General features: G+C 43.4%; 1 protein-coding gene across 1 annotated transcript in view; it reads right to left on the bottom strand.

Annotated features, from left to right (window-relative positions):
• Positions 1 to 14834, bottom strand: part of agbl4 (AGBL carboxypeptidase 4) — a 242737-nt gene that overhangs the window by 104005 nt on the left and 123898 nt on the right. Inside the window, exon 5 of the mRNA XM_068591298.1 lies at positions 5895 to 6111. Within this exon, the coding sequence (XP_068447399.1) occupies positions 5895 to 6111 (217 nt within the window). The remainder of the gene's footprint in view (positions 1 to 5894; positions 6112 to 14834) is intronic.

Below are 14834 nucleotides of genomic sequence, written 5' to 3' on the forward strand. Positions count from 1 at the left end.
GAAAAAACCCCCTGTGTTATCTTGAGCTGTTTACCTCACCGCTTGGGGAACAGCGGTTTACTTACTTGAGTGGTGCCAGCTCGCTGCTCTGGTGAAGTGCTCATGTCTGTCTTGAATATATGCTAACAAAGCTACACAACTATCTATGTTTGGACGAATATATATAGCTAACATTTCTAATAATCTGCCTCGCCCCATCTGTCTCATATGTTTATGGTGCTGTATTGAAGTATTGGCATTATATTTTGCTTCCCTATAAACCGTATGATTGAATGCATTGTCGTCCTGCCAGTAAACAGAAGCGAGTCTTTCACTATTTAAATACAAAGTGGATGATCTGGAAGTGGCCGTCTCTCATGTGGTTTCACTTTGCAGTGTCACCTCATCCACATGATAAAGTGCTGATTGGCTATTCAGCTTTTGGCCTTTAAAGGCAGTCAGTAGTTGGAGGGCTCTCTTCATTACAAACCATTCACACAATGGCTCCAGCGTCAAGAACTCAGCTCTCATCCACTTTCACCAAAAGTTGGCATTAATTAGTGACATGTAATTAAAACTGGCACTTCGCCATATTGCATGCTGTCACATCACTCGATGACAATGTCTGATGTGCAAGATTTGAATGTCAGTTTCTCATTTCCGCACTAAAGTGAAGATTTCCTGCGACAAAATTGTGCTCCTAATGTGTTACAGCTTCAGTAGTAGGTCTATTTATATTCTTAGAAGTTATAAAAGCTAGATACCTTAAATATATATTTATGGCTTTACAACCATAAAATAAAATGAATAAATCTGGTATCTTTGGCTGTCACAGGACTTTAATAAGCCTGTCCAATAAGTTAATTCACCCGACTTGACAACTTTCTTGCTAGATTTATCGACGTTTGGAGCTACTGCTGCTGGCTACTTTCATTGGAAAAAGGTTTCTGACACTGGGTCATTTTTTGACTGGATAATTTCAAAATCAAGCTTATACTTTTGCTGGTTTCCAAGATGCCGCTAACCCGAGCTTTAAGCAAGGTTACGTCACTCCCTTTCAAATGGCTTACGTCATTTTACTATGACAAAAGAAAAGTTTTAAGCCAAATTTGACTGGATTTTACATCTAAACCTGACAGAGTCATACATGTTACATTGTAGTTTTTCTAAAGGGAATGCTTTACAGCGAGCGAGTCTTTGGGAGGCTGACATCATAATAGTCTCTCATTAACCTGAGAGAAGAAATATGCCTTGCATGTGGTGTGTTTTCTATGTTTTCTGTTCCTCCATCAGTTTGCCGAGCTCCTCCAATGTGGCTGCTGACCTTCTCCTCTCTCCACGGCTGGAGTGGCTATTGATTGGATCTTGGCACATAGTGTACAAACATAGAGATAAGGAGAGGGAGAGAGGGAGAGACGGAGAGAGGGAGAGAGGGAGAGGGAGAGAGAGAGAGAGAGAGAGAGAGAGAGAGGCAGCCAGGCAGATATAGCTGCAGTGCCCAATCCACTCCTCTTGCTAAAAAAAAAAAAAGAGAGAGGAAAAAACAGAAAAACCCTGTTCTTCGAGACTCCACTCCCACTGAGCAGACATGGTACCTGAACACTGATAGCAGACAGGATTAGGTCTAAAATTCAATCACAACAGTCTAAGTAATGTTAAGTCACTGCGGCTGACAGTGACCGCTGACTCTCTTCAACACAGCCCAAGTGATCTATCATAATCTTGCTTTGATTTGGGAGATTTCAACCCCCCCCTCTCAAAAATGGATGTGATATCTACGTGCTGTGATTCTGAGATCAATAGTTTGACATGATGTGAGTCTGTGAGCTGAGTCACAGTATAACAGCAGGCGAGGATTTAGGTTACGTTGCATGCAGGCAAAGTCTCAGCCAACCTTAAGGCTGGTGTGTGGTCCGATCTCCCACCCTGAAGTGAAATTTACACTTTCTCTCCATCTGGTCTACAGGCAGAGGCTGTGCTGTGTCAGAGGTGACTAATAATGTCATAGGTCTACCCTCCCCAGCGGGGCCCGCAGAAGGAAAACTCAAACTGCTGCCTCCGCAAACTCCCGGGCAGACACTGCCCGCTGGTGAGAAAAAAAAAAATGCTTTGTCAACAGCCAAGGTAGGCAAATAAGGTGCTTCAGTTCGAGATGGCTGGGGGACACATGAGAACCATGCAGAAAGGAGGAAGCCGTTTAAAAAGGAGGAAGCGAGTAGGCATCTCTTCAAAGAAACGTTTTGCTTTTGGAGCAGGTCAAACGCGTGTCCTCTTTCTGTGTGTCTTTGTGGACATGGACGCCTCAGGGGGAGAAAAAAAGGGAGAGAGGTTTACTCAGATACTGTCAGGATGGTCTACAAAAGGAAATGTTCAGACAGGCAGGGACCAGAGGAACAGACGGAGGGCCATGAACCCTGCTGAGCAGGAATAGGAAGAATCCAAACCCCTCTCCTCTGGGGAATAAGAGACATTCTTCTGGTATTTGTCTTTGTGGATGATATGTATGTGTGTGTGTGTGTGCGTATGTGTGTGTGTGTGTTTGTGTGTGTGTCTGCGTGCATACGTGCGTGCCTGCATGTGTGTGTGTGTATATTAAGGACCTCTCTGTTTATGCATTGTGGTTACCAGATATTGATCATATAATCAATTTACACACGTAAATACACACAACAGCAATTGACTAAAATGAAACAAGGTTATAACTATTTTGCAATACTTACATCTAATGCACAACGTGCATAGTCTAATTACGCTAGATATCGTCTAACAGTCAGAAAGTGATTAAGCATATTTCTCAAAATGTCTATAACTAACAAGTATTCCTTTAAATATTTGTTTGTGCCTGAGGGAACTCAGGCTGTGCAGGTTTTTGGGGCAAAGTATGTCAGAGCTTTAGCATGGGTCCAAGCCAAAAGTGCTTTAAAGCTAATGAGTGAAAATTAAACATCTGTATTAAGTTGGTATAGCCAATGCCAAGCCATTGTAAGTACATTACCAAATTCTATTTTCTCTTTTCTTGGTTTTTGTTCTGGACCAGTTTGGTGTTTTGTTTTTTTTCAAATTCATGCCAGTTATAAAACCAATACTAATCTAAACCTGAGGAAATTAAAGCATGTAGGATAGGGTAGAGATATGAACAGATTTTGTGAATATTCCTGAGTTGACAAAAACAAGATTGTACAACCATACTACAGTATTATACTTTTAAAAATCAAGGTTAGCATCAAACAAGGAAACCTAGGTCTTTGACAGAAAGCTGGTGGGGGTTCCAGGCTACACTGCTGTGTATCATCATCGGGATATTCCATCTAATCTACCAATAACCAATCATTGCTCTTGTATCTCTTTCTCTTTTGATGTTTGAAATGTGAGATTTTTGATGGTCGGCGAGGAAAACTGTGGAGTTACCACCCAAACAGGCACAGTCCAAATGGTAAAGTCTCCGTTGGAAGGAGAAAACAAGTTAAAGTGAAGGATTTGAGTTCTGATCTGAAAATGATATTCAGATCCTCCTGACTTGCCCTTTCCATTCATCCCAGAGCTGTTACATCTCTCTCCCTGTTTCCATCACTCATCTGCCTCTCTCAATTAAACTGACTTCTAACAATGCAATTCAGCTGAATTCAGTCTGGTTCAATGTTATTTTCACTCTGCTCTGAACATTGGTTTGAGTAAGATAATAAAAACATACCTCCCTTGTAAATTAGTAAACACTTTCCGACTCGTAATGAGGAAGAGACCTGGAGGTACAAACTAAAAAGAGCTGACCTTTTTTTTTTTTTTACAGTATCTTAGTCGACCAGTGCAGGCTGGATAGCTGGATAGCAGGGATTTTGTACAGAGGAATACATTACAGAAAACAAATTAGTCAGCCAGATAGAAGAATGCCAGTGCAAATGGCCCTGGCTCTTATTTCCATCCTTATGAGATAACTGTCCCATTAGAAGGTTAAAGCTATTGTGGTATCCCTGCAAAGACTCTGCCTTGGAAACGGCAGCAATCCGTCTTTAAACTTTGATGCAGCCAGAAAGCTTTTCTCATCCCTTCTCATCCCTTCCCCTCTGACCTGTGTGTGTGTGTGTGTGTGTGTGTGTGTGTGTGTGTGTGTGTGTGAAGTTACATCTGTGTATGAGATAGAGAAGGGGGAGAGGGTACCAACAAGAGAGGGAGCAGACAGAGAAAGAGATACGAGAGGGTGGGGCTGAGCTGTCTGCCACCCAGGCCCAGAGAACATGAAGAGAAAAATACGGCCATAAAACCTCTCTATGACTATGAATACTAATTCTGACTCTGTGAGCCAAACCAAGCGAGTCTGTCCTCTCTCTGTTCCCCTCGGTCTCGCTCGGAGAAATGATGTGGCTTGAAAATAAAGCAAGAGTAGTGTGCTGCACATGCAAGCAGAACTTTATAGCTTCGTATTTACTGTATGTTGTACATGAAAGAGTATAGTTGTACAGATGAAGAGGGAAGATTAGTTAGAAGCTAGAAGTAAAAAAATAGAAATATAATTAAAACAGAGATTGAGCAGTTTCCACTGTAATTTGACTGATACTTGAACAGGTAGAGCAACCATTTCAGTAAGATATACGTATAAATCACAACTTTGTTGTATTGAATGTTATTGAAAACACATGTTAAATACTAAAGATGCCAAATAAATAGAGATTAATTTGTGTGTATTGAATACTTTCATATTTGATTCAATGTTAAATAGGCTACAATTATCAAGTACAAACACGCAGGCTTAGTGTGGCTCAAAGGTGGTCTGCAGAATACATTTTAAATAAAAGACTAGGAAAGAAATTCAGCTAATTTACTTGGTGACCCGATTAAAAAATGTTGTGATCCATTTGTGGGTACCGATCCAGTCTCTGGGAATAATGTGCTAAACTATTATTTGTATCGTGCTATGCTACTCCCACCAACCATGCGTCATGTGATTATATCATGGTTGCTTGCAGCATAATGGAAAAGGGCCAATTATTGACTTTTATCTATATAAAAACAGCGTGATGATTACTCGTTTGGTTTGCTGCCTTGGAAATAGAAATGCCAGTTCTTCTTCTTCTTCTGTCGTATTTCTGGCAGACTTTTGGGAACCTGTAGTGAAACGCACGTGCTGTTACAACCAGTAACCACAAAATGAAGCCAAACTGAGCTCTGAAACATTATACCTACATTTTTTTTTCCAATATTTAATTTGCACTGAAGCTGATTTTGAAAATATGACACAAAATTTGAATCTCAAATACTCAATTCCATAGTATTACGGTAACTGCAGGTCACTCGATACATTTTTTATAGGAAGTATTTCTTTCCAAAAAAAAAAAATCACCATGCTGTCTGAATTTTATGGTCAGGTGCTCTTCACAAATACCTGTACTTTCATGGTGCCCCCCTTGCAGCGAGCTTTTCTCTGAAAAATGTTGGAGGACAGAAGAAAAAGTCGTAATCTCTCAAGCATTTCTAATGAGTTTTTCTCCTACAATTATTTGATAAGAGCAGACAAGACTGGAGGCAGCGTGTATGATACACTAGCTCCTACTGCCGAGGTGAGAGCTCTGCTGATTACACGCACAGCCATTTACACACTCACACAAACATGCACACACAGCCAGCGGCTTACAGTCCGTCATCTCAGAGTGCAACAATCCTAATAATAAAACGAGAGGCTGAAGTTATGACCGGCAGGCACACCTAAGTTACCAATCTAGGTCTTCTTATCCTGAACACACACGCACGCACATACAGACACAGACAGACACACACACACACACACACACACACACACACACACACACACACACACACACACACACTACAACCCTTCCACCCCTTATCTTCACCATTCGACTTCTCTGCTCCAGCCAGTTTCTTCTCCACCTGCTCAAAGCAATTCCCACCTCCCAACTCACCACACTGAGTCCCAGTTGCTCCCTCTGCAGGTAGGGCAGGTTCCTGCGATCCAAGCTGGCCAGGTAGTGCTGCAGTCTGGAGTAGGTGTAGGGGTAGCAGTAGGCAAACTGGTATACGTCGCCCTCCCGGTCAAAACAAAAGGCAAAGGACATGACATAGTTCCGCCGGTGGTCAGGACAGCGATAGTAGTACACGTTTTTGGCGGGAAGCCTCTGCCTGCGACAGAAGAAAGACAAACACATTATGGATGATTGAGGATAATTTACGGGACAGGTCTTTTAATTTCAAAACACGAGGTCTCGAAAGGGTTATGGCCGCATCAGGGGAAGACATGAGGAACACTGAAAGCACAGCACTTTTGCAAGAGAAGGAAATAAGTGCAGAAAGTGTCACGATAGACAAGGAAACTGACTCATGAATTACACATCGAGAGATGAGAAATCACAACGCAGGAGTTGCATCAACTTGTCAGTTCGTCGTCTCCCACGAATGTTGAGTTCAGCTGGCAAAGGAGTGAAAGAACTGAGGGAAGTAAGGAGATATCATTTGTTACTCAAGCAGGTGAGAAAGTCTGGTTCGTAACTCATGAGAAGTGAATGCGAAAACAAACACATACAATTCATTTTCTTTTAATTTATTTGATTAGTTTATAGTAATGCAGTGCCTGTTCCTAGTTCATAAGAGGCTGATTGCTCAGCTCCCGCTACTGCTCGCAGCGTTGTCGGGAGGGCCGTGCCGTTTGGTGCCGTTGAAACCCGCGCCCGGTTGGAGCGGGCCAATTTGTTGCACCGAGAAAATCAAAGTGGAAGTGAAGGAGAGTTTCATAGCAATGTTGGTACGTCCAGAGACAAGCAGTAAAAGTGAACTGCAGTTGATGAGCCGCAACCTGCAAAGAATTATGCGGAGGACATGCTCGACTCAGACCGCAGATCCCTGAAGACCTGCCCCTGCTCATGCTCAGAGCACCCATCGCTTGTTTATTCAAATTTTGTTCGCATTGAACATGTTTGATGTCCAGATTGCACCACATTTGACACGCCGTTCCACTCGCCAGCTTAATGCTGGCTGATGTCTGGCCCTATGGTCTGGCCGCAGGAAGGGAAGATGGAAGGAATAATACTTCAGGCTGACCGAGCAACGGAAGATCAGAGACTGTTGTGACCACATATTTATGGAGAAGTGGCTCCATCACGGCTTGGCAGATCAAGCTGGTAGGACAGAGTGCAGGACTCCGGTGGGACGAGGAGACTGACTGCGTGTTTACATCAATGACACTCGGTACTCAAATGTCAAAGATGATGGACGGTGATTCCCTCATGTCAAATCTTTATCTGCCCAGGGACTTGTCGTTTCTGTTGTTGCTGTTGACACTATGCAAATTTACAAAAAGAACGACAGGAATGCACTACTTTCCTTTTTTTTGTTGTCATGTGTGTCTTGTGTGGCATGGACGACACCTGCATTCCTGTGTAAAACCATGTGTTGCAGAATGACAATAAATTATCCTTGAACAATTGCCAATTATGATTTAATGCAAAGCCAGGAAGAACAAGTATAAAATGATAGACTGAGATTGAAAATGAACAGCAAAACAACAAAAGTAAATTACAAAGAATAATAAATTGTCAACTAACTACAAAGGTAAATTGACGGAATTAATTAGATTTTTTAGATTAATTGGACTTATTATGCAAATATAAGTACGCTTTGTTTGTTGTCACTCAATACTGAACGACACCAACAGTAAGAAAGCGACAACAAAAAAGATGGATGAGACGACACTGTATAATCAACCCATGGGTCAATTTTCGCGGTTTTCCATACATTGATCTCCAGATGCAGGAGAGCTCGCCTTTTCAAGGGCAGCTGGAGAATCACAGTTTGTGTCTGTGAGCATTAAAATGTTCCAGCTTCCCACTTTACAAGGCAGCAGTTCCCACTTGAATGTGATATTTTAATTATGATGAATACGACACTATGCGTGGTGTGTTTCATGTTTAATTTAGAATGGCAGTCGGAGTGAAAAGCAAAAAAAACAAAAAGTTTCCTTTTTGGCTTTAAGTCTTAAGTTGTAGTGTAAGTGTGTGAGAGCAATTTAGAACAATTACATTGAGTGACGGCCGGGTAAGCACCTAATCTGTGTACGGCATGTTTCTGGTTTTGTTGAGCCTGTTTGTAATGCACTGCATGTTCCAGGGTGTCTATGTCTCCTTTGTTGTGTGCTGTAGTTGTGTACTTTGCTGAATTGTGTGTTGCATGTTGCATGCTGGGCCCAGGGCGAAATAAGGCTGACTGATCCGTGCACCTCATGGGCGATCGATGGGGTGCGGGACAGTACTGCTGCGGTCTACAGAACTTCTCTGCTTACTCAACATGTTTTCTTTTCACACTCTTCACCCGTCTATCTTTGTCTTCCTCTCCTCCCTCGTTTAGCCCTCGGTGCTGAGACGTGGTCAGAGGGAGGTCGGATGCATGCAAGGGGCAGCGTTTGCCTTCTTTCGCTCTCCCTTCCTGGTCTTTCACCAAATCTCTTTTGTCTTCTGCTGTCACTCAGCGACTCGGCCTCCACGGTTTACGAGGAGAAGACCAAGCATCGGGGAACAACAGCGCTGCCATCGGAGCTTTGGCAGACGGTCTGAGAGAGGAGGATAAAAGGAGGAAGAAGATGAGGACGATGAGTGACTGGTGTGTTTCGGGGTGTCGGGAGCGGGGAGAAAGGTGGAATAAGGAGATAAGGAGAAGATGAGAGTGCAGGGCGGTGGCAGATCTGGGCCCGATAGAGATATACGGGAAGGGGTGGCGGCTAGCTGCGTAGCGGTTGTGTGATGGCGGGGCTGGTTGGTAAGCTAGCGTCACTGGCGACAGATCAGATGGAGATGCTATCAGGGATGTGATAGGAACAGGAGCTGATTATCAACAAACAGGACAGACTGCTCTGCGCCAGCTCTGACAGAGTGAACTTCTCTCTCTGACTCACCTCTGCTGAGGGAGGACAGGAAGGAGACACATACAAGTTTTATGTGTTTGCTCAGACGCCTAATACATCAGGTGTGGCGACGGACCCGCATAGAAATACATAGCGAACACACTTGCGTGCATTTTCAGATACTTGAAGATGTCTCTGCTGGTACCTAGTAAAACAAAAAGCTAAATCACTCTCCCTCGCTGAGACAGAGGGGACGAAGGGAGAGACAGGCAGTGCTGATTATTCCTTCAGAGCAGAGGAGGAGAGGAGAATGTATCTGCATGTGGCTATCTCAGCAGAATACTAATGCAGCCAGTGGCTAGCTATACCACACCCAGCCTTCCCACTGGAGCCAGATTACCAGCCTTGTCTTACAGCCTGTAAAGCTGGACAAAGAAACAGAAGACGAAAAAAAAAAAAGAATTAATCTCGGAGAGAGAAAAAAAAAAGAGCGCACATCTTGTGACATGAAAATGATTTAGAAAACGATCACGTGGGTTTGAAGTGGAGCACTGTGAATTAAAACTGACCGACAAGGACAACATAAAACACGACACATTCATGTACACAAACACACCGACACACACACACTGGTGCATTACTATGGTGACAGCCCTCCAAGGTGCAGGTTAATTAAAATAAGATGACACCTCACCTCTTTACATATCTCCCTGTTCGGCTCAGACCATCCATGCAATCCCACTTCTCTCTGTTTCCCCTTCTCTTTCTCCTAACTGGGCAGTGTGTGACCTTGCCGGAGACTGGAAATGTCCCGGCTATTGATTTTAATTACTGCTGCTTGTCCCGTCACAGCATTGTAGTTATACGCCAATGAAAATAGCTGTGTCGTTTCATGGAAAGACACACAGACGAAGGCCTGAACGGCAGGCGGAGGAAGGCGGTATCTGCCCTCGGTACTCCACAGTCATGCACACAAATATAAAAAATGCACATAATCTTCGGCACATTAATGCACATGGTCCCTTTGGTTTTTATCTAGGCGTTAGCTGCTCCTGTGAGGCAGCTGGCAATTTGTTTTATCTAAATGGTACCTCCCTGTGCCTCTTCCGTGCCCATCTCTTGACGTGGTACAGTGCCGTCGCTCCCGACGGAATTATCACTGCGTGGGATGAGCGACGAAAATGGAGAAGCTTCCCCCAGATGATAACACTCTCACACATGGTTTTACAATTCAGTGATTACTGAGACACAGAAACATACACACCAACAGGAATATGCAAAGAGCCGCAGACTGAAACGCAAGAGGCGAACTCAAACCGTGTGTGAGCTACATCAAGGTCATTCCTTTGACAGCGAGCTGTGGGACAAGTTAACTGCCAGAGCGTCTCATCACAGCCTTACAGAATAAAGAGGAGGACGCAGAGCAAAGAGAAATAGAGAGACTGAAAGACTAGACAAAGGAGGAGAATGGCTGACAAATAGAGAAAGAGACGAGCAAAGCGACAAAGTCAGAGAGAAAGGGACACACACAAAAAAGAGAGACAAGGGGAGAAAGAGAAGTGAGAGGGGTTTCACAGAGCTAGCAGGCAGCCTTTAGCGAGGTGTCACTTTGCCTGCCGGGGCTTCTGAACCATTGGTAGCTACAAACTCCCGCTCTGATTTTGATGGCACCGCCATCCCTCTGAAGTTTCGAGATGAAGGCTTATAAATTGGTAGCTTTCATACGGGCGACATCTTGTCTATATTTTCAAATCAATCAAGCATAGAGGACACGCCAATCACTGCAGTTCTGAGCACTCTCCCAGACAAAGGCAAAAAACATACAGGACAAAGCTCGCCAGGCCTGGACGCACACAGGCACACACACACACACACACACACACACACACACACTCATCTACTCACTTTTATTTTATATCTCACTGTTGTCTCCTTTGGCTTGTCAAACATTCATCCTGTCAACTGTTAGGAAGGTTAAATGTCTTCCAATATGCACAAACAACTGTCAAGCTCCACGGATCACCACCAGCTCATTTAAGGCAAATATTTAGTTCGTTTGGCAAACATTTCACATTGAAGAACATATTTCTTTACTCCCTCTGTGTTACTACGGCAGTAATTGAAGAGGCAATATTTCTTGGCACTCTAAACTGATGCCAGATGTTAGATGGACTCATTGTTGTTTTTTTTAAACACGGCCCGTGTTCTTGTTTTGCATACTAAGTCAAGCAGAAAACAGCCCCAAAATCATTTGAGGAGTGTCAAACGTGTGTCTATGTATATTCATGTGTGAGCAAGTGTGTGTGTCTGGCGGTATATGTATTCTTGAAGCATCCATCCATCGTTTTTTGGATGCAAATCAAGTTGCAACAAAGATTTCTGGGGACACTGTTACTAGGCAACCTGTGCTTGCTTTGTAGTTTGGCTGGCCCATGCTGTATATTGTATGTGGCGGTAATGTATATTCATTAGGCTCAGGCTTCACGAGAACATGTCCTCGGATTGGTGCTGATTTACACGGCCAGTGAAGAAAGAGCACATCAGCTGTGCAGGAGGAAGTCATGGATTCGGATTTGACCTGTGCCGAAGAGCGCCTCCGTGACACCGTTTTCAGAGGATTAAATCAAAACTTTCTGCGGCAGCTAGTGTGTGTGTGTGTGTGAGCATAAAGTCTAGATGACGCACAACCAGGGCCGATAATGTGAAATAGCCTGGATTGATGCCACTGGTAGGTTCTTCTGGCTAGCAGCAGTAAGGTTTTGCAGGAAGCAATAACGCTCGTGAATTATGGACTTTCTTGTAACGAGAGAGCTGAGAGTCGCACACCTGTGGAGACAACAGGCCGTTAGCGGCCTCCTAAGGTCAGAAGCAGCCCTGATGAGGCTGAAACATGACAGAATAAGACACTCTCACATCAAAACACCCAGGAGGTGGACTCTCAGCGGGTGGCCTTTTACGCTGCTTCTTGTTAGAGGGATCGTAAAAAGCTCCTTCAGCTCAACTCTTCAGTATTTGCTCTGATGTTCACATATATGGGTGAAGAGGAAGAGCAAACCTTAATACCAGGTTCAGCAGCTTGTAGACCAAAATGAAGTTGAAGGTGAGTTAGTTGAATCATGTCGGTAAATATCAAATCACACCCACAGCGGATGCTGCACCATGCAGTGGATTTCAAAATGAGTTGTTTCCATAAATGTAATAAATCCTGAGCTCATCGAAATACAACAGTTGCTGTTTATAAGGGTAACCCAAGTTAGCCTGCTGTGTGTGTGTGTCTGTCCATCCTTGTGTAAAAAATCTCTCTCCCAGTAATTCATCTCTTTTTCATGTCCCCCTCTCATCTCTTTCTTCTTAGTCTGATTTACTGTTAGTTGAGAAAAACATCTCTGTAATCCTATTTTTTTGTATTTTCTCCAATTTAAAAAAATAAATGTTTTCGTAATACTCCCAGGACTCTTTAACTCTGACCCCACACCCTCACAATTCTTTATCATGTTGATGATCCAGACGCACACAAGTAGAAAGACTTCTTATCATGTAAATGTCTGCAATGTAAATGCGACCGCGTGCTTCAGCCATCGCCCTAACTCACCCTAATCTGTTCCACTCTAAATCTGCGAGAGATGTACAGCACTCATACATTCACATGGGACACTTTTATTACCCCTGAGGGCCACACAGAGATGAAAACAGTGGAGAATTTACTATAGCTGCTCTAACATAGCCTGAGATAGTGGCAATGGGGGAAATATATGAAGCATTTATATTTTTGTTTTCATTTCTTATTTGAATTCTCTCATCATGAAGTCTCCAGTGGAGTTTTTCATTGGTCATCTTAGGCCTTGTGCCATGTCATGAGTATCTGATTTAAGAAGCTCTTTAGAGTTTTTATTCACAACTGTTGTTTCAATAGTTTGACATTTATGTATATATTTTTATTATACAATATAAATATACAATATAAATTCATTTAAGATGTATAATTTAAAGTGTGACAGTGCCTGGATGGACCAGTAGAGGGCCACATGTTTGAGTGAGAGGTGACCTGTCTAGAGGTAAAAGTAGAGAACTTTCAGCAACAGAGAGAGCTGTGCATTTTAAAAAAAACTACGTGAAGTGCAAAATAACACGTGTGTTCTTTCCAATACGCACACAGTAAAAACATGAACGTGACTCCTGGAGGGAGAAATGAAGCAGCTTGGTTGTAAAAGCAGGATAAGCAGACACACGTTTAGTTTCACACTTACAAAACCAAACTGTAACAAACTATACGCTTCTTTTTCTTCGAACCAATCACTTCTAAACTGCAGTTCAAAAAAGTTAGAACATGCCCCGCGTGCGTCCCAAAGGGGTCTCGGCTAGATCCAGCATGCTGGGTCTGCTAGTAGCTAGCTCCCCCACGTCTTGTGGGGCAGCAGGGCAATTAGCAGAAAGCAGATGATCCCTGTGGCCTCGCCGCTGTGGCGCCACTGGTCCCCTATGGGGCAACAGGGCAGGTGCACATTCGTCTGGAATAATGGGGGGTACAGAGGAAGCAACCATAAAAAAAAAAAAAGATCAAACACACATACACACACAGACACACACTCATCCAATAAAATGATGATGTCAGTGTTAAGCCCCTAGTGAGAGGTGTGTAAGCTGGTGGGAGTGAGAGGAGATGACCCAGCTTGTGTGTGTGTGTGTGTGTGTGTGTGTGTGTGTGTGTGTGTGTGTGTGTGTGTGTGTGTGTGAGTTTGTGAGTTAGAGAAAGGATAGCGAAGAGACTGACCATCCGTCTATAATTGTGTGATGCAGCATTTCCCAGAGTGCAACATTATACTCCCATCACATTATCAATGTGCGCGTGTCTACAAGTGTGTGTGCGTGTGTGTGTGTGTGTGTGTGAGTGTGTGTGTGTGTGTGTGTGTGTGTGAACTGAATAGACAGACTGGCGCCAGACAGTCATAATAACAATGTTCCAGACCAGACATGTGCACAGACAAAGACAAAACTACCACACACACACACACACACACACACACACACACACACACACACACACACTCAGGTATAGGCTGAGCTATGTTTGCAGTAGGGAAGTGATCATACAGTGGATGTAACTCTATTTGTAGGAGTTCGGTCCATTAGTCCACTAGTGATGTTCTTCATACCGCAGCTGAGGAAATGACCGAGCCCACTGTATCTCCTTTCTTTGTTTGTTTTCTTTTTTCTCTCTTAAAAGTGAAATATACTAGATTTCGAGCATTGATATAGCAGCACACAACAATTTGTGTATATAGTATTGCTTTGCTTTTTTCAAGCATCTCCACACTTTGTTGACACAGACGAGCCGGTCACACATGCTTTGGTGCATTTGGTGTAACAGCGGCCCGCTCCGCACTGCGCTCACGGAAGCACAGCGTCAACCCTTTCCGGTTCCCCATCAGGTAAACACTGTTAGCTCTGTCAGTATTCATTTACACTGTTATTGCTGTTAGCACCGAAAGCTGCGAGCCTCCGGTTCAGCCGTCGCCACGTTGAGAGTGAATTGAAATGCTAATTTAATGGCGATAAAGGACTAAACATAAAAGTTGATCTGAATTACAGTTTTTGTTTAACTTTGAAATATGTCACAAGCTACAACCAAGGTGGCTACTGTGCAGGTACTGTGCCGTTTTAATTACACAAGGACATGATTGGTTTTAGCAAATGAAGTCATCACTGTCGAGATGACTGAAAAATGTGACATGGATGAAGAAATACACTCTGATCTCGCTGTGTCTGACTCACACACTGAGTAAAGTCTGTAACAGGCGGTTGAGTGATCTGAGATCAAGCATTAGCATCACTGCTGCTGTATCCTCTTTGTGTGTGTGTGTGTGTGTGTGTGTGTGTGTGTGTGTGTGTGTGTGTGTGTGTGTGAGGAATAGGGTCACACAGAGCGATGAGATCATTCTCCCTGGAAATTTAGTCAGTGGAAGCAAATGCAACACACATGATACATTCTGAAATCACTTTTTATTAAATTCCA

Source organism: Clinocottus analis, unplaced genomic scaffold (genome assembly GCF_023055335.1).
Source record: "Clinocottus analis isolate CAN_PGR_092001 unplaced genomic scaffold, fCliAna1.0.p SCAF_25, whole genome shotgun sequence".
Lineage (NCBI taxonomy): Eukaryota > Metazoa > Chordata > Actinopteri > Perciformes > Cottidae > Clinocottus > Clinocottus analis.